The following is a 26,729-nucleotide window of genomic DNA, read 5'->3' as shown; positions in this document are numbered from 1 at the left end:
GTGTTATGGCCCAAATCCACAAAGGGACTTAGGCACTGCAATGCAGAGCATCACAACGCCTAATTTTAGGTGCCTAGAAAATCACTAGAAGAACAATGGGATCCATAAAGCCAGAGTTCAGCACCTAGACCTCTATATAATACATGGAGAAAAAGATAAGCACCGAAGAAAAAGGGATCCACAAAAGCATACATGCCAGGTGGGGAGCTCCCTATGCTAGCCAATGAAAGATGCTGCTGAGAGAGTGTGTCTTCTAAGCCCCCCACCGCTCTCACAGCAATAGTTATATAAGTCTGGGCTGCAGGACAGCACCTATTTCTGCTTGGGACTCACAGCCCAGAAGCCTTCTCCTAGAGTCAGGCAGCTTAGGCACCTAAGCCATTTCTTGCAAGCAATGCCAGAAGAGAAGGATGTGGCAGTGCCTTCCTTATAACTTTTAGCTCAGTGGCTTAGACCATTCACCTCGGATGTGGGAGGCCCAGGTTCAATTCTCCCAACCCCGCTCTGTCTGATAGGGAGAAAGGATTTGAGCAGGGGGTTTCCCACCTCTCAGAAGAGTCCCCTAACCATTGGACTATGAGATAGTCTGAAACGGGGATGCGTCAGTCTCTCTTTGTGAAGCTATTCCACTATAAAGAATTATTGGGCCAGAAGGAGAACAATTTTATAGGTTCATGGGTAGAGCACTCACTGGGGGAGGAGGGGCAGGGTTAGGAGACCCAGGGTCCCTCAGTCCTCCTGCTCCAATGCCTATTTATATGCTGGGTTGGGGGGAGAAATTGAACAATTTCACATAACCTGCTGCTTGATTGTTCATTTATTGAAAGACATATTAGCTTCATATACACTACCTCAAGAGATTGACTGAATTGTCTGCATCTAGCAAAGGGAAACTTTTGAAAAGCCATTTTTTGATACATAAACTTCTTGCAAGTGGCATTTAGATGTAGCGTGATCTTTATACATAGTTGAAAGTAAATTATCCTCTCCAATGAAGAGCCCAATTCCATGAGGTGCGGAGTTCTGGCTCCTGCTGAAGTTGGCGGGAGTAGCAGGAGCTCAACACATGTAACACGACTGGGTCCAAAAAGAGCAGGATCAAGTAGCGTGGCGAGTTCACTTGCCAAACACGACGGATGAACATTGTCCCTGAGCTTTCTGTAAAATTTCCTCATACCTACCCCACTGCTAGAAAGCTTGTGCACTGTGTAAATGGAGTAGATTAAAGAGTACCATTTGGTTTTGTATTACCACTAGAACCTACTATGCTTCTCTGTTTCCACCAACATCTCCAGTTTCTTACAGGCTAACAACTGTTTGTTGAACTAGAAAGTACCTTACTCGCTGTTTTGTGAAGCAGGAAAAAAGCTAAAATAGTGGCAAGCCTGGGAAGTTCTGGGAAGAGTCTTTAGTGATCTTCAAATAATTTTAATCAGCTAGAATGTGCTTTCACTGCATGATGCCCTTTATTATATCGATTTTCTATGCACCCATCATCAGCTCTAGTTGCATAAACAATTTACTTTTAACAGGACATTCAAGGAATTGTAATTAACCCATGGTAAAGGTTTAGAACACTTCCCCATCCCCCGTAAACTAAAAACCAAACTCCTTGGATTAAGCAGTGTCCCAATCAGCCATGCAGCAGGGGTCCCAGTGGACTCAGGGATGGGATTAAAGGTAGGGTTGCCAACTTTCTAATTTCAGAAAACCGAACACCCTTGCCCGGCCCCCTTTCCCCACAGCTCCTCCCCCACTCACTCCAGCTCCACAGAGAGAGCTGCTGCAGACCCCCTCCTCATCCCCTCACCACTGGCCGGAGCCTCCAGGGTCCCTTTTCGACCGGGCATTCTGGTCAAAAACCAGACACCTGGCAACCCTAATTAAAGGGTGGGAGGCAGACCGCATTCTGCAGCTGGGACAGAGTACAATTTGACACTCTCAATGGGCAAAAGGGCAGGGATCAAGAGAGACATAGTTGAGAGACTACAGTGAAATAGAGGAAGTTGCCAGAAAAGAAGTTTTCCTTTTCTTTGCCTGGTTTATTTCCTGCTGCCTCTAGCCTGTAGGGTGGGCCCGCATTTGTGCTTGTTGCCCTTCAGTAGCTGGTTATATAAAGACTATGAGCACTAACCCTATAGCAAGCTAACAGCTTTACTTCAAATTATAGATGCCAAAAGTCAAGAGATCTATTCCCTAGGAAGCATGAGTGCAGTTTAGCAGACAAATATAATGTCTGTGTATGCATACAGTCATGGACCACTACAACATGACTGAGCTGAAAGAGCACAGATCTTTCCTAATGATTAGCTGGGGCAGGAACAACATCATCATCAATAGCTGCTTTTCAAATCAGACAAGTACAGCAAATTCCTCCTACTCAAAACATAATTCACTGAACAACTATCACGGCTAACAAGTTATATGATGACCTGAAAAAGAAACTCAGAAATTAGTGGAAGTCAGAGACTAAAATAGTAGTGGGATAGTGAGCTAGCTGGCCTGTAGAAAAGAAAAAAGAAAACCCTACTGTGAATCAGTTTATGTGCAACTGATAGAAGATTAAATCCTTGGATGAATAAAGGGACATTTCCCATTCACTGCTTGCTAAGACTACGTATGTAGCTCTTGTGGACATTATGGAGTGATTATTCATGTAACGCAAGGCACCAGAGCAATACCCCTCCAAAAGGAAGAGTTTTTTTTTTGCTAGTCTCCTTCCCCTGCAATCCTTAATGTTATTTCAGAAAGCATGCATGGTCGGTTAAACAACGCTGCATGAAACACTATTTCTGTAACCAGAAATCAGCCCCAATACGCCTCTGTTCATTCAGTTCCTGCTTAGTGAAACCTAAAGGTGGTCCTTGATTTTCCGAAACTATGGTAGATCACTGATAAGTGCAACGTATGCTTTACATGATAGACACCTGTGCAGCTCCCCCAGCTACCATGGGAGTCATGCATATGAATTCATGGGCAGGATGTGGCCCTCGCATTGTGAGAATAAATTTTTTTAAAGTCTGCCCCCAGTTAAAGCTTTCTGTCTTCTAACAAAGCCATCATTACACCTAATTAGTTAACATTATGCAACAAAAAAAAATGCATGGCATCAATCCCACTCATTCCAGAAACTAGGACAGGCATCTGACATCGACTCTCAGCTCAAAGAGCAAATGGCTAAGACAGACAACTCCAGTTACTGCAATAATGTGAACAAATTTATAATTAAGATCCTAAATTTTACTATACATATTCAGGAACTTTAAATACTATGCTCCCTAAGAACAAATGATCAGCTTCTATGATGTCTACTTTAGCCACCTGACAAACGAAGCATTTTTCAAACTAAATGCTCTGACAAAAGCATTTTAAGGGCTAAACCTAGTTATAAACTAACTTTTATATTGCCTTAAATAAAAAAAGATATACCCACAGTGTTTCTATTTAGTACCATCCTTCTGCACTCTATAAGCTCCCAATATGGAAACAAAAATATGGAGAAGCCCACCCCATAACACCAAATATTTTCCCAAATATGTGACTTTTGTCTGACAACTCAGTAATTGCTTCTGAAACCTTTATAATCAACCCCTCTTCCTCTCTGCATTTCTACCATTGATGATGGATGAAATGCAGAACACTAGCATGCACTGAATTTGTTGAAATATTTTCCCTTTGCATTATTAACAGACCTATTTGCTCCACTTCAACTTTTAATTTACTCCACAAACTTAGGCCACTTTCCTAGAGATTCACAAAACAATTTAAGTTGCCATAAAATGTTCAGAGCATTAAGTGGCAAAAGCAACAGATGGAGACGGTGGTGAAAGGGGACAGAGGTCATCCAAGAAGCTGATATTCAGACTTCCTCTTAACCTTTGTTTAACTCCGCTCTTCAAGCTTTGCTGACACATGAAGTAAGATCACCATTTATTTCTTCATTCTGTGATAATTCCTGAGTTTGCAAATTAGCGGTTTAAGTAGTAGTGAGGTTCTACTGTAAAGTTCAGAGAACATACAGCACCATTTTATTCCCTTTATATGAATAATTCACAACTCTTAACGGGGTTCTACTGCATAAGGGTGTATTCTACCTTAAGGAATATGCACTAGAAGGCTGAATTTGGATACCTGTGAACACAAACAGGACAACCAGTGCAAAAACATTCACAGCGTATGCAGCTTGTCCAATGAAAATACAAAAAGGGCATTGCTTCAGTTTGCTGAAAAGCAGCATATCAAATACACATTAGGTCAACCTTAAAAAGTGCCAGTAAAATACATGTACATATGCAAAAAATAGATCACTGAGCATGCACACATCCATTTCAGACAGAAAATGAGTTTCATGTTGGCCCAACTTCCTTGTTTGCATCTGTATAATTTGTGCTCTCAAGTGCTATTACAGTACTTATTTGCAAATAAAATAATCTGCAGGCACAATTTAGACTCTGGCTTTTGTGTCTCATAACGGCAATATTTTCATATATGCTAGTTTACTTAGGCCACGCTTGTGACTTGGCACAACACTGCAGGGAAGTAAGGAATAAGACCTCCACTGCAGACCCTGTGCAGCTGTGCCAGGTTTACCCAGATTATGAGCCTCAGTCTGAGAGGGCAACAAGGGTTATGCACCTGTTAGCTCCCCATGAACAAGTGAGTGAGGTAAGTTGGGGTGTAAGCGGACACATGGCTTCTATCCCCTTGTGCCTGCCACAAGATGTTAGTACAGTGACAGATAGTCAAATCACTTAATGAACAACTGGAAGTGCACAGGTGAGGACCCAAGAGAATAGAATAAGCTGGAAATAAGATGAGAAGAGAGTATGCTACATCTACTACAGGGCCAATAATTCCTACTCTTCCCCTCCTCCCAGCACAAGACAGAAGCTCCAAAGGAACTTAACTTGTCTGAGGGAGAGATCTTTTCTGGAGCTCCTCCTGGGGCAGCACAGCTACCCACCACCCCTACAGAGGAGAACAGTATATTAATGGGTTAGTGACTGTGTTCATGAGCTCCATAGAAGAAGTGAAACATGCAAAAGGATATGACTGAGAAAAGAGAAGGCGGCCAGAGCAGGAAACAGCATGATACTCTTATTGTTACCTCTCATCCTCTCTCCTCTTATTTTTAGGTTTATTACAGTAGTATCTAGGGTCCAACAAAGACCAGGGCCCCACTGTACTACACAATGTATAAACTGATTAGTAGACAGTCCCCATTCAGTAATTCATTACACCCATCATTGAATCCTGTCTTAGGGGTAGTGACTGAGCACTCCCACAGTATAAAATAATTATACCACCACCACTTGGAGGGGGAGCTCCCTCACCCTCCCGTCATGCATAGCACACCTAAAGCAAACAAGTAGTAACGAGAAGGAAATACTCACTCCGGGCCTGGGCCTGCTCCCAAGGAAATCAACTCCACCTGTGTTACTGGTTTCAGTGGGAGCAAGACCAGGCCCTTTGCGACTGACCCAGCTCCCTTTGAAATCAATGGCAAATCTCCCATTTACTTCAATGGGTACTGGATCAGGCCCAATGTCCTCAGAGTCTGACAAACACTCAGACACCCAAGCTATCAACTAAACCAAAGAAAAAACTAAGGAGACTCTCACTCACTATCCCCCACCAAATTAAGGAGTCAACAAGAAGAAAAAATTCTGGAATCTCACTAAATACTTTGGGATGACTGAATTAGTGGAATCACCATGAGGGGGGCTACCCCAAACAATGTTACCCCAAATAAGTGCCAATAGAACCTTCACTCCATATCATCCTACTTTGTTTATGATGTTTTACAAAAAAAAACCCTAACTTTAGAATAACAAATTTTTTTGAGCACTTCAGTCTCTCTGGTCACTCAATTACAGACCTAAAAGTCACAATATTACAACAAAAAGACTTCAAAAACAGACTCCAACGAGAGACTGCTGAATTGGAATTAATTTGCAAACTGGACACCATTAAATTAGGCTTGAATAAAAAGACTGGGAGTGGATGTGTCATTACACAAAGTAAAACTATTTCCCCATGTTTATTTTTCTCCCCTACTGTTCCTCACACGTTCTTGTCAACTGCTGGAAATGGCCCATCTTGATTATCACTAAAGGTTGTGGGTTTTTTCTTCTTCTTCTTCTCTGTCCTGCTGGTAATAGATCACCTTAAGTGATCACTCTGGTTACAGTGTGTGTGGTAACACCCATTGTTTCATGTTCTCTGTGTATATAAAATCTCCCTATTGTATTTTCCGCTGCATGCAGCCGATGAAGTGAGCTGTAGATCACAAAAGCTTATGCTCAAATAAATTTGTTAGTCTCTAAGGTGCCACAAGTACTCCTGTTCTTTTTGCAGATACAGACTAACTTGGCTGCTACTCTGAAACCTAACTTTAGAATGTTTTTGTAGCTTTTTAAAATCTTTGAGACTATTTTTAAATATCCTCACTATTTATAAAGCCAGGATATCTTAGTTCCATGAGTCCAAATTGCAGAGGGTTCAGAGGGATAGAAAAATTATAAACAGTACATTTTAGAAAACGCTAAAAAGAGATATATGATTTATGGAACAACTATTATAACGTCATGATATTTAAGGTCTGTCAGCAAGAAGGAAAAAATCCCTTATGCTATTAGAAAAGAGGGATTCTTAACTCTCTAGTGACAAAGCTGCCATTTCTGGGCCTGGTGGTTCACAAAATATCAAAACTCAAACCCAACAATAGTGGAGGGCTGCATATTCCCAATCCTGAACTCCAGACTACTGTAAGGTTGTGTTTGGGACAGGGGAAACAAGTTCCACATGTGGGATGAAAAATATTTTTGGAGGACTAATATTGGAAAGGACTACTCCAGTACCATGCATTTAGATCTTAAGAAGAATGATTCACTTTAGAAAGCATAACATTTTTTCCATATCAGTGAGATTTGTATATACAAATAATGACCTGGTCTTCAAAACAAAGAAACAGATCCTATTGGCTACAGAAATGGATGAAATGTCCCTTTAGTTCTATAAAGCCTAACTAAGGTCTGGGTTTTCCACGCAAGGAATAGAGCTGGTTAAAAATGCCCCTCACCCCCAAAAAGTGAACTTTTTTTGCCAAAATTTAGAAAAATTTCTACAAGCTCTAACATCATGAAAGCTACTTAAAATTCAATTCACCTGCAAAAGAAAAAAATAGGTTTGTGCCTTAGGTGTCACAAAGAAGCAACAAAGTAGGATTGGAAGTTTTTCCATTTTCTCCTTGCTTGTTGAGTAAAAATGCAAGACTTGTCAACCCTAAGGTTTTTTTTGTGTGTCTCCTGTAAAACTCTGAAGAGCTGTTGGAGAACTAGAGTATGACATGAGTAACAATAATGTGAACCTTGAGCAACTGAGGGCTTGTCTTGACTAGGGTGTTTACCTCACGTTATTTGATTGAGGGAATTACCATGTTTTCAAATTTATTGGCAAAGGCTAGTCTGGACACTCCCCAACATTTGTTCAAGGACACAAATGTCTGTGCTGACTTGGATTGAGAATAAAATGTAGCTGTAAACATTTTTCACTTGAACTATTACACACCTATAGATGAGATCTGGCAAGACTGATTTACATTTACTGATAGCTGACTTCTAACTGATTTTTTTTTTATAATCTACCTTGTCTGGCCTCTCAAAAGGTTATTATTATTATCTATATTACTGTAGTGTCTAGGGACGCCAGTCATGGACCAGGACCCCATTGTGCTGGGTGCTGTACAAACAGAACAAAGAGACAGTCTACAATATCCACAAAACCCTTTTAAATGCTCTTGCCTAAACAACACCACATACTTAAGTATTGTAGAGATAATGTTTTTGCCTGCCCATAATGCCTCTCTCATTTTCTCTTTCTCCAGTCAGCTTTGTGTTGCTGGTCTCATAATTCTCTGGCTCTCTCAATGCTTCATTTCTTCAGATGGGCTCATTTTAAGACTTGTGACCCTTTGAAAAATTAAAAACAACGACGGCCTTTAGTCTTCTCCCCTTCCCCCGCAACTCTTACAGAGCTAACAGAGTATATGGTGACTTATCAGGCACCTGGAAAAGATGGTATTGAAGAATTGGAACTGCTTTGAAATTTATACATTCTCTTCACAGTCGTAACATTTTATATGAGATTGGATGTTTACTATCCAAAATTATTGAATGATAATTCACTCATTAAATAAACTAGATTTTCTGGCCTTAGAGGCAGCTAATACTGCAGTTCCTTCTATCCTGAAGTATTTTTATAATTAAAAAGACTCACTTAAAATGGAACAGCATGAATGAATTCATCCAGATCATTGCTATTATAATGAATCATTAACATTCTAATAAAAATTTTATGATGATGAATAATACAGTCAAAATGATGAGACATGGAAAATAAAGCATTACTCTGCAACATATGAGAGATAATGTATTTAATGATAAAGTGATACTATGGAAGTTGGTAGGCTAAGTTTTGGTTTGTTTGTTTTTTAAACAACCTCAATACTGATCCCTTCTGGAGATCTTACTTTCTAGATGCTTTTCATATATTTAATTCGCTCACCAAACATTTATAACTGATCTGGAGAAAAAAATATTTATAAAAATAGAAACACGTGGTTACTTAATATCAATAAATATCAGTTAACACAAACAGCTGTCTAATTTCCTCCCTTAGAAATGGCTTTTTGATTTCAGTGAGAGATACCCAAGTTTATGAACGCAGAACTGAATCTCAGTGTGTGAACACTCATTTGTTGAACAGCAACCTTCATTGTAAAAAAATCATCTTATCATTACCATACTATATGTACTATATTATAGAAAACCATTACGTAGGTTGGATACAATTTATTTGATATTTGCACCAGGATTGTGTATCTTGTCACATTAGAGAGATTCAAACAAACAATTATCCCAAAGCAAACAGCACAAAATAAACCCTTACTTTTATCACATATACCCACTGGTGGGATAAATATCCTCTGGGAACAGCCTCAATGCCACACTAAAGAAATGCATCTTTGCACTGCACTAAATTTGCTCTGTAGCACACCAAATTAGCACACTAGTGAACTGGCAGTAAGGAGCAAAATCCTAAGATGAGCTCCCTCTGCCAGATGTGCTTCAAAGACCAGCCCCCCAGTATATTGCAGTCATCCAGCCTGCAAGTGACAAAGGATTCAGCCTGCAAGTGTCATGAGGGATCAAAACCTTCATTATGTATCTGGAGATTTATTTGACTTGCCCATGCCTTTAGATAACTTGTTTACTATATGTCACAGCAAGCAATATTGTACCAACAAGAAAGCTTCCCCCTTGTTAATGGCATTACAAATAGCACTACATTCAGACAGCTTGCTATACCTTAGAATTTGAAGTGGATTCCAAAAAACAGAGCCTGTTGCCAAATCCTTCTGCCGCAAGGCACAGTTTCTGTTGCTCCTTGTGAACGGTTGCCGTGCATTGCAGAACCACTTCATCATCCTACAAAAAACAGACAAAAATTGAACATGGTTATGGTTTCGATCCTATAGGACTTTGGGAAGCATTTACAAAGGCATAGCTAAACATCAGAAGTAATCGGCCACAAACAGCAGTAGAAGTGAATCCCAGGGTAGCTTTCATTCCCGGAAGGGAAAATTTGGATGATTCAGAGGGAATCATCACAATAATGCACTAAGATGCATGTTGTTTTGAATTATACTGAACATCTCATCTATTAATATTGATTTTTGTTTCAAGTATAGACACAACAATGATTGGGGCCCCTAATCCTACTATTACTGTAGTCAAAGGAAATGTTGCCCTTGACTTTTACAGATCCTAATTTAGACCCCAATCCTGCAAAGGAATCTGTTCCCAAAGTCTTTCAGATGGCTCCCTTTCCAGTTTTGGGGCCTTAGATGCCGCAGTAAAACATTGCTACAATGTGTTTATATTCTAACACCACACTTCTTTTTAAGAAATGCATCACAACAAAAATAATGTACTAATGTAATGTAATAAACACTAAACACTTTGCTGACTCTGACTTATGAAGCAAATAATGATAGTTTTTCCAGAATAAATGTCATTCAGGTGACTATGAAAAGGTTGCACTTAACATCAGGTGCACAAAATATTACCTAACAAAAATGTAGATTGCTCAATGCAACCAGAAGCAGGTAGGAACCTGTAAGTATGAAACTCATTTTTATGGTCATCAGTGCAGTTCTTAATTAAACACACACACAAGCTGCTACATTTCTTCTATGTCCCATATGTAGACCAAGCATTTTCACGATAAATGATTGAGCTTCAAGTTGCTGGAGATAATGGGGTATGGTAAAGTTAAGTAGTGTTAATTCCCAGGAAACGCTATGCATCTCAATCACTTCTGTGAAATATTTTATTGACCCAAGAATCTCTTTACTTACTACAATGGCTCTTTGTAGCTAGACATGTGCTGCTTACAAGATAATTTTAGTTAACTATATAATATACCTGAATGTAACCATGTAATAACACCTGGGGAAGAGTCACTTAAATGTCTATTGAACTCACAAGGAGAGCAGAACTGGGGTGGGAAAAATGAAAATTCTTATCTACTCTGCTCACCATTTTTTACTCCTATGCAAAGGAAGGTTGTATATACTATGTGAACCAAGGGACTTTTCATCCTTAGCATCAGTCTGTAGATTTCCAGGACCTGTTACTAATGCATTTTACATGACTGCTTGGCACTGAAAATTCAAGAATTTGCTGAAATATATTACTGCCCAAAAATAAATAAAGTCTCAGTACAGCAGTACATTAACTTCACACATAAAAGAGCTGGGCGATCCAGTATCTAGAAACTAGTACCTCTCCTCTGGGTGAACTCTTCTTATACCCTGTATCTATCCACATGGGCCTCTTGTACACCAACTTTCAGTACTTCAGAGCTGCTTTGTTCATTGAGAGGCAAAAAATTCATTTCTAATAAAGCCTTAGTTTTATAATATTAAAATAAAAACTTGAATGTTAATTTTTGCTGTTACCAGTCTGGAAACTTAAGTCCTCTCTTTCTCCACAGAACACATTCATAGAACCTTTTCCTGTTCCCTTCCCCTAACCAATCCAAACCCCACTAGAAAAGCAACCACCGTTACCAGTTGCCATTGGTTCACCCCACTGCCTGCAATGACCCTGCCAATAGGGTGTGCAAAGCAGAGTGGCAGTGTAGCCTTGTGGCTACACCAGAGGCAGGGAAGTGAGGAAGTGCAAGTTCTCTTCCCAGCTCTCTCCTTGATTCGTGATCTTTCTTTGTGCAAATAATTTACTCTCTCTGAATCTCTGTACCACTCTGTATAACGGAGCTAGCAATGACAATCCACCTTTGCATAGCGCTTGGAGTATGAAAAAAGTGTTGCATTTGCACGCCATCTATCATCATTATTATTTGCTTAAAGCAGCAATAACTAAAAAGGTTCTTTGGCTTCAGAAATGCAGTTCCCTGACACGCAGCACCACATTTCCAGACTACTGCTACTTCCACCTGGCCATGCCCCCATTACTGGTATACAGCCCAGAATACATGTTGGTGTGGAGGAGATGCTGATAGTTACAAGGTAGGAGAAAGCATACAGTGTAGCTGACTCACCCCACCACACACTCCCTTAACCCATTTTATACAGATTTTCTCTGATTTTGCTATCTTGTGCAGTGGAACATACGGCCCGTTGCCCTTAAATTTGTAGCTCAAAAACAAAAGTATGCTATCTTAAAAATAAGATAAAAATAAAATAAATAAATAAAAGTTTGAATAGCTCCTTCCAAATGTACTTCCTATGACTTAATAGGTTACCATGAGATTTTCACTGACTAGAATGTGAATCAGACATGTTTTGCAATGTACACAGATATGTATAAATTTGAAATACATGCTGTACAATCATGGAGTGGTTGAGCCTCTCATTTTAGTTAGCAGCTTGGGCTTGATGGAACTCACATATCCATATTGTCCAAAACACTCGATGTCTTTGTCAGAGTAAATCAGAGTCAGATTTAGTTAATTATAATGCTCAGTTGAGTTAATTTTCATTCTTGTGCATGCCACTAGAGAAGCGTCTAAACAGTAATACCCTGAATTCAATCTTCTTTTGTTGGCTGTATGTTTAGAGGAATCTGACATATTTGCACTATCACTGCACTGCAGAATTGGACTCAGAAAAAAAATCCCATTCTTTTTCTATAGACTTTAGAACTTTAAGTAGACCATTTTCTGAGTATCAGTGCATTTTTCACACCTATTTATAGATCAGGGTATGTTCTCCCATTAACATATTCCTATAACCATAGCTGTTAAAATATAGCATTTCCTTAATTGTAGTTGTTATGAAGTCCCTACAAAAAGACCTTGTGACATTCAGAACAGACCCAGGGCAGAAGGATTGGGCACTACCCTGATATCTAGCAATAAGTTTCAGCTTGCATGACCAGCCCAGTGTACCCCAACTCACTATTGTTATAACCTGTATCTAAAAGGTGCCATGTCATTGAAAAGCTCATAACTCACTGATTATTAATACAATTGTGTAATGTAGGTGCAAGCAATTAATGCAAAGTGACAGACGCCAGCACCTTGTACTTTTGTGGAAAGTCCTGACAGATGGAAAGTTAGCCGTGGCTGGAAAGAGAAACTATCTTGAACAAAGCCTACATGTTGGTAAATTAAGTTTTAGACTTTTAGATGCAGGTTTTCACTTTTGTTTGCTTGTAACCCTTTCTAAGTTTATTCCTTTTACTTGGTATCACTTAAACAAACCTATTAACAACAGGACATAGGTTTATTTTACTATAAACAGACCAGTTCTGTGTTTGAAACTGTGTTTACCCCAGTTGAGTTAAAAAGTGTGATGTGAATGTCTCTTTACAGGAGCAACAAATATTTCTCTGAGCTGGACACTTCAGGGCACACAGTTATGGAGAAATCTGGGACTGGGAGTGTGTTGGATTCATCTTATTGGCAATGGCATTGGAACAATTTGTGTAGTGGGGGTGCTAAGAGCCACTGAAGAAAACTAAACCCTGTATATGATGGAAACCACTTCAAGTCAAGCAGTGTGGCAGCACCCCCAGAACCCTTAGTTCCAGCACCCCTGCTTATTGGTTGTAACCAAGGCTGGTGGGAGCCAGAATGGGGCTGTGGGGATGTAGACAGGCTGCTGGGGCCAGAGCTGCTGAACCAGGGCTGTCTAAGCACACAGACACTCAGGGTGTGTCTACACAGCAAAGAAAAACTTACAGCTGGCCCACGCCGGTCAGTCAGCTCAGGCTCACAGGACTTGGACTGCATGGCTTTTCACTGACGTGTAGGCTTCTAAGCTCAGACTGGAGTCCAGGACCCTGCAGGGTGGGAAGGTCCCAGAACTCAGGCTCCAGCCTTAGTCCAGAAGGCTGCACAGCAATGAAACAGCCCCATCCCCACAAGCCAGAGTCAGCTGGCACAGGCCAACCATGAGGTTTTTCTTTGCTGGGTAAACACAGCCTCAGGGTATGACCTGCAAACTTCTTGCTAATTGTGTGCATCCCAGGCTGGGAGCTACAGTAGCAAGGCATTGTAAGGCATCCAGGGTTGCCGAACAAGTGGAGACACCTCCACACTGGATTGTGCCCCCCAAACCCTGACTGGACAATGAGACCTATTTCTAATTTCCTCTCAGCCCTCATGTAAGGAGGACTGAAGTATGCCTTATCCTTACTATTTAATGGGCACTTAATGTACTTTTCAAATATTCTTAAATCTTTAATTAGGAAGTTTCCCAAACTGGTTCCATTCCTTCTTTAACCTTCTGAGCACTTTTATACCCCATCCATTATGTTGGAGAGGTTTTCTGTCATCACAATTTTAGCTGTCAGTCACCTGTCAGGTTCAAATTGATAAAAGCACTTTATGTCTCAGATGGGTATAATTGCATCCTTCTAAAAGTTAGGTAATCACATTTTATTAGATATTCCTACTCCTGATCACTTCTCTCCTACCCTCCTGATTTTCTGCTTAAAGTCCTTTGGTACAGTCAACAGTAGTTGACAAAAACTCCTTAAAAACATTTAAAGAATTCAATAATTCCAAATACCTCGTACACCCTCTAAGTTGTCCACAGTCATTTGAATGCCCCACGTCCTCTCTCCTCCTGGAGAGAATCTGTCCTAAAGGTCACAATACCCCCAGTGATGTTGGGAAGTATTGTTATCTCCATTTTACGCAAGGGAAATGATTTACACAGATTGAATCACCTACCCCAGGTCACACTGTATCTGTGGGATAATAGGAATTGTATCCAAATCTCTAGTATCCTTCATCACAGTCTTAACCACAAATCATCTTTCCTCCCAAGCTCAAAGAATTTGTATCCCTGCTAAAGGTAATGCAGTACCCACCCACAAGTTCTCATTTTAGAGTCATGAGAAGGTTGCAGGCTAATCTACTTATCCAGACTAGACCACGAATGTCAGCCAGTATCTAAATAAATCATTAAATTATAATGTCTCTGCCAACGGAAAGATATCCTGCTTTGCATTATGGCAAACAACAACACAGTCCCAAAGAGAATGGAGAGGATGCTACAGCTGATTATCCAACAGTGTGACATTCCAATAACTTCTTGCATTGTTCTGGACTATAACTGGATTGCTCATTTTTGAGTGTGTTCCTTAAGATAACCTTCTTCAAGCTGTATTCTTCAAGCTGCATTTTTGAAAAATGGATAGATACTGTGTATCCCACAAAGTCACTCTTGTTTAAATATCCAACTCTGAAAAAGCCAGGACTACTATTGAGCCAATAGCAACAAGTAATCTAAATAATAAGATTTCAGTAGTGTCACTCTGTGTGTCACCCTGAAGTCTAACATGTCTGAGTCACTGAGAAGCAAGGGAAGCAGCTACAAGCATGGTTGAGAGCTCTCTATTCAGAATGTCACGGTGTTGAATCATCACTGAGTTTTGTGGTCTGTTACCATCCAATTTTTAATTTCTCAGCCATTTTGACTAGGAATTACACCCATGCAATGTACAGCTTCAGTAAGACATAGCTATGTCATGCCAAGGGTCCTAGACCATTGTGATATCAACGGTGACTCTCACAATCACCACTCATACGCTACAGCTAATATGCACGCAACACTTTCATTGACTGTAGAGGAAGACTGTAGAGACGGTGTCTATCTTTGCCCAACTGCCACGGTTCTTCAAAAACCAACCCCACACAACAATCAGCACAGACAACTACAAACACAGAGAGACCCTCTCCATAGCACACCCTCCTCACTCACCACCTGCATAAATCTCTCAGCACAACTCCAGACAACATAAAACCCAACCAGCCCCAGCACACACAAATCAACACAGCCCACCTTCCTTCCCCACTTGCACAAAACACACAAAAACTCCAGACACAAAACACAACCAGCACACACAGGAATCCCTCACTGCAGCATACACCCTTCATTAACCACCTACATAACTCACCACACGTCTCCCAGAACTACCCCATACCACAACTCAACACAAATCTCCCAGCATACCACACACATATTTACTATAAACCAAACCAGAGCAGTAAAGCCATGGGTCATCACTAGTAGGATCTTAATATGCAATATAGCTGTTCATTATAAGCTACTTAATTATTTAATAAAACGTTTCTACTTGGTGGAACTATACCGGCAACTAAATGATTCAGCAGAGAAAAAAACCCAGTATCCATACAACACTATTTAAAAAAGAGTCCTAAAAAGAAAAGGTTGCCAGTTCACAGCACAAGACATGGCAAACTACATGCCCAAAGAGACACACCAGAGGGCCAGGTTAAGAGAAGAAACTGTTTTCTGTGGGTAGCAAATATCCACAGACAGCTAGCATAGGCCTATAATAGATCTTTATTTCTTCTGCAGCGCTCAGATAATCTCTGTTCTCCAACCTAGTCTCTCCTGATTACTTGAATGAGTGGCACGCATTTTGTGTAAAGGGTGGCTGATGGCAGATTTTAAAGTGTTGGCATGCTATCTTTTATCATCAGATCATTTCTCTTATTGATCATTTTTAAGTCACAGCTGAGCATGAATGATTTCTTTGAAATAATCATACTATTTTGGTTTTGCCCCTTTAAGGCCATGAAAAGTAACACTATGTGAGTAGTCAGACTTGCCCAGTCCTTGAGCTGTCCAGAGCGGAACTCTGGTAATTATTTTCAAACCCCTGGAGTTTTTATAGCATGTTGGGGGCACGGGGTGGTTCCAGGAAATACTCTAAGAATTTAAGCCCTGGACTTGACTAATCCTTAACCTCTTCAGTATATTACAACTATTTAAAGGATTACAGCTGGCTGACTGAATTCCCACAGATCATTGTTCAAATAGGCTTAGTCTACACACATACCCCACCAGCCCCTCTATCACCTTTCATAAATGCTCCATCAGCGGTGGGGGAGGGACCAGGACATTTGCATTCCGTGTATTTCTGACACACTGTCTGATAATAGTTTTTGAACAATCCTGTCTCATTTTTAATTCTGCATTGAACTTTAAGCATTATACTTTTCAAAATGTTTATCAACCATGCCCTTTGCCTTTCTCATCATTCATGGACTGACATTCATTTCATAGTGGCTAGACTCTACAGAGCTTACCAAATACAGTGTCGATCATTTGGCATTGAAACAGCGTCAGTGATCCATCCAGATGTGTCTCAGATTTTAAAATAATATGCACTTGAATAGCACATTTCACCCATGGATCTCAAAGCATTTTCCATACATTAATTAAGCTTCACATCAACCTCCTGAGAAGGAAGGAATGTGTAGGAAGTGTTCACTACACAAGTAAAATGCAGTCTGCTCTTAAGTGAAATGCAGCTGTTTTTCCAAACCCCCAAGTTGTGCAGCTGGGTTGACTTAATTTTTTTAGTTTAGGCCTGGCCTATGGTTAATAAATTTCCTTGCTAAGCCAATGTTTCTTGTCCCAACTATTTTCTTTGGAATTAACTAGCTCTCTCTATTATTGCACCCTCCCTTTCTCTCTGTCAGTCTTTCTCCTTCCTGCATGCTACTTGCCCACCCACCTCAATTCTACTACTCATCTGTACAATCTTCTTTCCATCATTTTTGTCCTTCTCTGTGCTACGGCCTAATGGAGAGAGTTGATTAAAACATCACACAGTCTGTTTGCAAGTCTGCTTTAAAATAAGAATATCTTTAGTAGAATCTGAGTCTCACAAGCATCTAACCACTGAAAAACTTCAAACCCAGGACACTTGATTGGGCTCAAAGCAATAGTTATTGCCACGCTTCCTCTTTTGCAGATTATTTTCAGTCTGAACCCTTTTAACTGAAAGAGAACAGCTAACTATTGAATTGGTAGGATGAGGGAGAGAGAGAGAGAAAAAAATGCATGTCATATACACTGCATATGACATTTCCTGAAAATCCTTTAAATTACATGCATGTCAGATTAAAGTAGCTACATTTCAAATGTGAAAACCCAACATCATTGATTAATACCTATTTTCAGAGTGCCTAATGACTATTCCATTTGTTCATCAGAATAGTTCAGTTAAGATAAAAATGAAGGGTATCCAATTGTTTCTTCCTATACAAAGTTACCCTGGAAAAGATAGATAAGGGAAATAATGTTATACTGTATAAATTACAATCCCTCTGAGGATTTATTCTGCTTCTATAAAATGTAATATAAACTTTTCTTCCATATGTCCAACTCCTTCTGATTATTAGCTCCAAGTTTGTTGCTTTAACTATGCAAGAGAAACAATACTGTAGCTTCTACTACTACTGAGGTTTTTGCATGAAAAGTTGATGATAGATAATCTAGAAATTTGTTGCAAGTAAACAGTTATTTACAGGAAATATATATAGCAGTACATTGAATAAAATATCTGAAAAACGTGACTACTACTTTTCCAGATGCTTCAATATTTTACAGGATTTAATAGCCGCAAGGAGGATATAGTAAATAAACATGCAATATTACTTCTTTGAAGATTTAAGAAGTGGTTTGATGTAATTATGACATGCTGATGTGGTAATCATCTTATCCAATACAAACCCCATCAAAATGAAAAATCTGATGCAACTTTAACTATGGTCTTGCTCATGTTCCATCATAGTACTACTTTATTCTGAAAATACCATATAAAATACTTGGAGACTGTTAAATCTGCAAAATTAAGCACCTAATGCCTGAAAATGTCAAAAGTTATGGCTGCACATGCTGATTTAGTTCTGCCCCTTCATATTTATGCATACAGGGCTTGATCCAGTTAGTACTGTAGTCAATGGAATCTTTCCATTGATTTCAATAGGCAGAGAATCACGCCCACAGTGCAACTTTTAATCACATACCATTATTTCTGCAGAACTGTGTATCATTCTGCAGCTAGACAGTGTGCAATGAATGACGAAGGAGTTCACACATTTGTTTTAAATTAAGGTATTACAACAGAAATCAAGACAACTGCACACTTGTTTTCTGCCTAACAAAATTTTAGAATAATTTATGCTTTACAAATATTGAGTTAGCCTAACACCACCCAGGGGAGGTAGGTATTATTCCATGAAAAGATTAAGTGACTTGCAAAGAAGGCAAAGGAAGTCTGTGGCAGAAGCAAGAAAAGAACCCAGATTTTCTGCCAGACCAGATGCAAAACCTGCAGACTTCTCTCCACTGCTACAAATGATCAGTGCTCCCCACAAACACATCTTTCCAGATCCATGGGTCTGACATGCTCACCACAACAGGTGGTATACCTCATCAAATGCACTCGACACGCCAACAACTATGTGGATGAAACCAATCACTATGCTCTTGAATGAACTCATATAAGGAAATGATTAAAAAAAAAACCCTAACACACCACATCAGCTGTGGGAGAACACTTTTCACAACACAATCACTGTATCTGACCTATCAATACTCATCCTCAAAGAAAACCTCCACAGTGCTTTCAAAAAGACAAGCCTGGGAGCTTAAGTTCATAACTTTGCTAGACTCTAAAAATCATGGATTGCATAGGCACACTGGATTTATGGCTTATTACAACAATCTATAACCCACTAATGCTGCCACCACAGCTGCGTCCCCCTGCCCTTTCTTTTCCCCAGAGGAATGTTAATGGGCCAGTTCACCTGAATGGTCCCTTGAAATATGGTTTAACTATTTATGCTAAACAATCTGTTCCACCTTGTATTTAGCTGTGACAATTAGAGTATGTTTCCCAGATCTGAAGAAAAGCTCTGTGTAAGCTCAAAAGCTTGTCTCTCTCACCAACAGAAGCTGGTCCAGTAAAAGATATTACCTAACCCACCTTGTATCACTGAGTTAAAACTGACAGCATTGCTCTTCAATCACCACTATAACCTTCAATTGTGGATTCTTACAAATCTACAATTCTCTAGTGACACTAATGGTGCATGGCAAACTGAAAACAGATTTCTGCATATGACTATAGTCATCTTATACAGTTTCCTCCATAGACTATCATATTGAGTCAATATGAATCAATCTCAGATTTGGTTTCAGGATACAATGAGCTTGTGTGTGCAAGTTCTTGATGGATTCCTAATATAAATATTCTTGGAAATGATAAATGAGTCATCCCAAATTAAAATGTTATTACTTTTCCACTATCTTTGTGGCCCTCAAGCTTGAAAACGTCAAGTTCAGTTGTCAGTTTCTAATGACAATTATTATATCTGTCTACAATCATTGTTAACAATGGCAACCCTATTATCTAACTTTGTTGACAGATGTGGTGGAATATATTTTCTATAAAATATATTTATCAATTTATACATGAAACCAGCTGCAGGATTGATTTCAGCTACTGAACAGCCCTTCTCAAAACACACTGGGTCAAATTCACCACTAGTGTAACTCTGCTCAAGACTTCAGTGGAGAACTCGGTTATTTATATGAGGAATTAATTTGACACACTAGCCTAAGGGCTTATCTACCTGGTAGGATAATGTGCTGCACAGGCGTGTAATGCACATGTTAGTGTGCACCAGAAATCAATAGCTCATGTAGACCCTGCTGGGGCCCATGAACACAGTGCTGGGTGAAACAGTACTACTTTAAAGCACACTAGTGTGCACCAGCAGCGGGTACATGGACCAATACACAACATGTTAATGCCGTTTAGAAATCATATCCCCATAGAACATATTTTCCCAGTGTGTAGACAAGCAACAAGTCTTGCTCCCCCTCCACTGAAGTACTGTCAGACTGAAACCAGAGGATCAGGTATTAGCAATGGTTGCTATTCTACTTCTATAATAAAGCTTGTTGGAAAGTTTCTGTGTAGATATTCAGCTGTATGTTAGGAAATAAATAATGTTACTATGGAGACCAGTCCTTTAGATTAAAAACTGGGATTATTTTGAATGCAAACAACTAGAACAGTTTTTAAATCCCTTAAATAAACCTTTCCCTCTGAGACACTCATTCACTGTTGTGTGCATGCTCTCATTTCTTAGAGTGAAATTAAAGATAAGAGCTCTGTCTACACTTCAGAACCTATGCCAGCGTAGCCATCTCATGGAGACTCATTTAAACCGACTGAAGGCATTTTTCTGCCAGTGTGGGAACACTACCACGCAGAACGACATTAGCTAGGTCAACAGAAGCACTCTGTTGGCATAGCTGCAGCTACACTGGGGTTTTGTTGGCATAGCTATGTCGGACAGGGATGTGGGGTTTTATGCCAATATAAAAAAATGTAACTGTAAACCAAGTCTCATTCTAGTGTCCATCTGTTTTCAGCACTGTACTGCACTGTCAATATATTTATCCTTCTTTCAATCTGAAACTGCCTTATTTAATGAAATGAACTGCTCCAGTTCATCCATTTCTCATCAGAGGCCTTCTCCTTGCTATGAGAAAGCCACTGTACCTTTGATGACCATTTCCTTCTTATGCTCAAATATGCTCAAATAAATTGGTTAGTCTCTAAGGTGCCACAAGTACTCCTTTTCTTTTTGCGAATACAGACTAACACGGCTGTTACTCTGAAACATTTCCTTCTTGGACTCTAGTTCCTTTGGAAAGTTTCTTTGGCTGGTTTCCTCAATTTCCTGTTACTAACTTTGACATGCAGTCCATTCCCTCCTCCAGAAATTAACAAAAAGATTACATATGGAAAGGTCACGACAGCCATACATGAATAATTCTCCTAGGCATGTGAACGATTCAATTTCCAGCCAGGTTGAAAGGCCACAAAAAGGCCATCAAATTTTAACAGCTTTCCCTCACTACCTTCCTGGTCTGGATTTGAAATGATAACCTAAAAAGGGTACCCTATTACAAACCCCTGAGCAATCTCAACCCTGATAACACAGTTCTTAAGCATTTCCACCATGAGAACAATTGAAAGAGATAAACCATTAAAACGAACAGTTTCCAGGCCAAACCCACCTCCAATCAGATGATTTCACACAAACACACACACACACACACACACCTCACTAATCAATAGAACAAAGATGATGATGTCTTAAAATCCTGGTTTGAAAACTTCATAACCAAAAACACAAGCCCAAGAATCCAGCTATCAGGAAAATAACCACACACTATACAGCAGAGGTCTACTGGTTAAGTCACTGGACCAAGCCAGGAGGTTCTGTTTCCAGCTCTCCCACTGACCAGCCATGTAACATTGGGCAAATCACCTCCCTGTACTTATGTTTCTCCTCCCTTTTCTGTTGAGACCGTACACTCTCGTGAGACAGGGGCTGTCTCTTACTATGTGTTTGCTGGTGCCTCGCACAGTGGGGCCCTGATCTCAGTTGGGGCTCCTAGGATATCCTAACCGCAGCAATAACACAGCACAGTACAAAAAGAAAGGAGTAAACAGTGTGAAACATTTCCTTGTGCCACATGAAGCACTTTAGCTGGAATTATAACCACAGTCTGAGTGGCCATAAAGGCTGACAAACATTTATATCTCTGCCAAACTTGTACCTGTTGGGATTCAGATATGTGACTCACAATAAGCTGGATATTACAGCAAGAAATTAAGCTTGTTGGCTAAATTGTAGATTTAAGATAGTTAGAACTCATATCTCATGGAACATTTAGAGAAACACATTTAATACCTCTTCTCCCCATCTTTCCACATCGATGTGGAGACAGGCCAACCTGTGGATCAATGTGGACATGCAGCCCGTCCATCTTAAAAACCATATTGTTGATATTAAATCTGCTATTTGAGATTTACTGATAAAAGCACTGTACACGCGCACGCACACATTATTTCCCTGAAGCATTTTAGGGCTTCTGGTTTTGTGGGTTTATTAACTTAATTTGGGGGGGTATTTTTAGAAACTTTTAAATTCTATGTAGATATCCAAAAATTAGGGGTATTCAGGGCTTTCTCTGTATATTGTAATGAGTAGTGTAACAACATACATTACTCCTTACAGTATATACTCCATTACCATACTGTAATGAGTAACGTCTTTGTAATGCTCCCTAGTGCACTTAAACGTAGTATTGTTTCAAAGAGCACCATGTTAAAGCACACTGGGGAATCTTTAGCACGTACCAGCAAGGTCTACATGGACCAATTACTGCACAACATTTTAGTGCCCTTTAAAAATCACACCTCTATAGTCTGCAGTACTGCTCTGTGCAGACAAGCCCTTGGATACATGTAACCATTTCTGGTGTTTATTGGATAAAACACAAATTTAAAAAAAAAACAGGATGTTTTATTGGTATTTATCAATTAGAAATGAAAATCAGAAGCCCTAAGCATTGGCAACATGAAACTCTATTAATGCATGAAAATCTCAAAGTGAAATTTGTCAAACTATAAAGGACCTAAAAATACTAGTCTATTTCCAGAGTCCAAGCGGAGAGAAATTAAAACAGCATAGATAGTATATTTAAAATTTTCAGGTTTAATAATCAGCTGTGTTACTTGTAACAAAGGTAAGGCAACTTGTTTAAACAAATAATGTTAATCTTATTGCGTCCCTTTCAGTGATTCCTGCTACAAGAAAAAAATATATAGGTTATAGATTGTAGCAAGGTTCTGTGTGCCCTGCAGCTGTTGAATTTACGAGGGAATCCACTTTATTCCACCCTTTCCCACAGACATGTGCTCCAGAATCTAAGCTTTCAATTTAAACCAAAATGTTGCTAGTCATAGTGGTTGTGAAGATGACTTCAGTATGAGCCAAGTAAAAAAAAAAAAAAAGAAGTTGTCTGTATAGCCTAAAAACCAGTACCCATGAGAGGTGTGAACTGCATTTGTAAGTATTTTACCATTGTGGCAGATGTATCCAATTAATGGGCTACAATCCCCAAATACCACACCAATGCCCCCAACTGCGCTGTACCCAGCTACCAAAATGTCCAGCTTACTCCCTGGCAACTTCTATGATGCAGTTGTGCGCTGTCAAAAAAAAAAATCTGTATCACAAAATACAGTACATACATTTAATATAAAAAACACAGGGATTACTATTTTGAGTGCTTTATTCATTTTCACATATGGTGTTTTAAAATTTTCTTATTTAATTAAGCTGCGACAGAATGTTCATTCTGTCAAAGTTCAGGATCTCTGCTGAATTTAGGTCCAGCTTGTCAGGGAGTGCACGAGGCCATGGTTTTCTATGTGTCAGGGAATCTGTGTTTCAAAAAGTGCTGCAACTGGATTACTGCCATGCTGACACTTAAGAATGCCAAAAAAACCCATCGTCAACTAGAAATGAAATACAACTGTATAATGTCTGAATATTTTCTGTTCAAGTTTTATTTTTCAGTCTATGAAAGAACGTTAGTTAAAAATAAAGAGCAATTCAAGATTAAAATATTCAAGCCACTAACATTATATGCTGGTCTGCTCAGATCTACATAAGAAAACAAAGCAGGCAGCAGTAGAAGACTAGAGTATTATATACTGTGTATGTCCAGTTATTAACAGAACATTTAATAAGCAGATCCCAATGCATTCTGTGTTAAAGCAGTCTGGTAAAATAATAAAAATGTATGAGTTACTAAAAGATTTTTTACCCCTCCCTGCAGGATACTTTTAATTTTTAATCATTTCTCTGTAGTCCTTCATAGAATTACTGCAGAGCTGAATGCTTCACAGAAAGCTGAGAGACTCCACTAGCATGCTGCATATTGCGGCAACTGCTAACCAAGAAAAATTAAGGGACCTTCAGCTACATAGTAAAACAGTTTCCTAACATGAGGTGCTCACACCTAGAATAACCCTTTACAACTTCTAGTCAGGTACAGTATGCAGGCAGGCAAGCAGAAGCTGAGAAAAGAAAAAAAATGGTATAGAAATGCACAAATCTTTCAAGCTCATGAATATGATGTAATGTTCGGACAATGTTTTCTACTTCTTCCCCAGGACAAAAACGCAGTGGCTATCATAAATGAGCCAGGGAATGGAAAATTGTTACTAGTAGGTACCCAAAACAGCAGGATATCTGTCATTTATTTTTACTATAATTGCATTGGAAATCTCTTCACTTGCATAGTTAGGTAAAAGCACAAAAATCAAACCTTATCAATCACCTATTTTAACACATTTTCTTCTTCTGACAATATTTACAGGATATGATGCACTTCACTTTCCACCCTCCCTCAAAAATAACACACACAGACACTAGAAAAAAAAACTTTGCAATAGTCTTATAAATGATTGCAAAGTGAACTTTCCAATGCTCTAAATTAACAAAAATAAATATCAGGCAAAGGTCAAGTCTGGACCAATCATAATCAGAAATGCTAAGTATCAAATGCGGGCATGTTAACATGTTGGTCTCAAGTTATTTTCAGTATTACACATGGAAGGGAAATTTTGTCATCATATCATTTGTGCTCTGACCACCACGGCACTAAGAATGTCATTGTGGCACAAATAGAATGTTAAGCTTCACTTAAACAAGCTTAAAGGATTCTCATTCAAGGAGATAGTCCCTAGGAAGTTCTCATGGTGAGAACTGCTGAAGTAGACAGCTGCTTCTCTGTTTTACTAAAAGTAAAAATTAAATCACTACTAAGATTAAAACATATGAATCAACCATTTTCCGGAGGCAGCTATCTGCTGCCCTGCTTGCTTTGATTGCACTGGTACATTTATTAGATGTAAGAGATACCAGTGAAAACTGAATTAACATTTTAACCAGGAAAAGTAGATTCAGAATAATGGTTTAATCACAGGTGAGACAACATTAGTCCAGGATAAATTTAAAGTGTAGGCTTTCTATTAAATATAGCTACATGAATTTTTTTCTAGCTTTCCCAAATACTCTTGATGCCTGAGCAGCTGTATCTTACTAAAGATTAAAAAATTGTAAGGTATAGTGCTTAGTTTGAAAAAAAAAAATTGTAGATAGTCCAAATCGGACACTGAACAAGCACTAGCGTGCCTTCCTCTTCACAAGATTAGTTTGCAGTGACTGTTTCATTCTTTCAGGCAAACCAACTGTTGTAACGTTAAACATTCAGAAGCAGGAACAATACATGGCTCTAATCCCGCAAATACTTATGCACGTGTTATTTAAACTAGGCAAATAATCCCACTGAAGTTAAACACATGCACAAAGGTTTTGTTTGTAAAGGACTGAGGCCTGTGATCATATTCAAACACTTGACAACAGAAGTGTGAACTACTGTGTTAATTTACAGCAAATGTTAACCTCATTGCTTCCCAATTATCGGATATAAAAGGGAATGACAGCGGAGTTTCATTCTTGACTTTCCTACTGGCTCACTGCATTACTTGAGGAAAGTCCTTTAACATCTTAATGTGTCAGTGGTAAAATGGCAACCTACTTAGATTCGTCCCAAGATGGTTTCAAGACTTCATTAAATAGCACTTGTAATGGGATCCCTCCAATATAAATACTAATACATCATAAATTCATGTTAACAGTCAACTTTAAAGGAACCTTATGCAAAATTTGAGTAGCTATTGAAATTAGGTATGTTGTGAATGATGGAAAATATCACATCTCTTCCATAAAGAGCTTTTATGTTCCATTATTGCCCATTACCTTAGCCAAGGAACAGATAACTAAGATTGAGGGAACAGTCTGGCAAACTCGCTTGAAGCTGGCCCAAGTGAACAACTGTGTATTCAGATTAAACTGCTGAACAATTATCCCAGTTCTACCTATAACCCAAAGATCCCTGCATCCCCAGTCATGACTTCAGAATTTGGCCTTTTATACCAGAGGTTTTGCACTCTACCTCATTTCTTCCTTTATCTACGTTGCTGTAGACACACTGCATCTTCAGTCCCTGCTTGGATCATGGGATAGCAGACAGCTGCTGTGGACATCATGTTAAGAGGGAAGTAGTAACAGGAATTTAGAGCCAGGAACTGGGCTAACTGACGAACCATCTCTAAGGCGTAGTCCACACCTAAAACTTAGGTCAACCTAGCAACATCTCTCAAGGCTGTTAAAAAATTTCACTCCCTGTATGACTTACTTAGATTAATCTAACCCTGGTATAGATGCAGCTGGGCTGCCAGAATAATGCTGTCAACCTAGCTACCGCCTCAGAGAAGTGGATTACCAATATCAACACAAAACCCCCCTTCTATTGACATAAAACCAGTCTACACTACAGTGGTACAGCAACACAGTTGTAGCTGTGCCACTGTAGCATTGACATGCCCCAAGATATTCCTCCAGGCAATTTAAAAATGTAGTAGAGAGGCGGT

General features: G+C 39.3%; 1 protein-coding gene across 1 annotated transcript in view; it reads right to left on the bottom strand.

Annotated features, from left to right (window-relative positions):
* RYR2 (ryanodine receptor 2) overlaps positions 1–26,729 on the bottom strand; it is a 698,126-nt gene that overhangs the window by 518,573 nt on the left and 152,824 nt on the right. Inside the window, exon 2 of the mRNA XM_074948896.1 lies at positions 9,369–9,488. Within this exon, the coding sequence (XP_074804997.1) occupies positions 9,369–9,488 (120 nt within the window). The remainder of the gene's footprint in view (positions 1–9,368; positions 9,489–26,729) is intronic.

The sequence above is a fragment of the Natator depressus genome, chromosome 3, assembly GCF_965152275.1.
Source record: "Natator depressus isolate rNatDep1 chromosome 3, rNatDep2.hap1, whole genome shotgun sequence".
Taxonomy (NCBI): domain Eukaryota; kingdom Metazoa; phylum Chordata; order Testudines; family Cheloniidae; genus Natator; species Natator depressus.
This window is presented reverse-complemented; position numbering and strand designations above follow the sequence as displayed.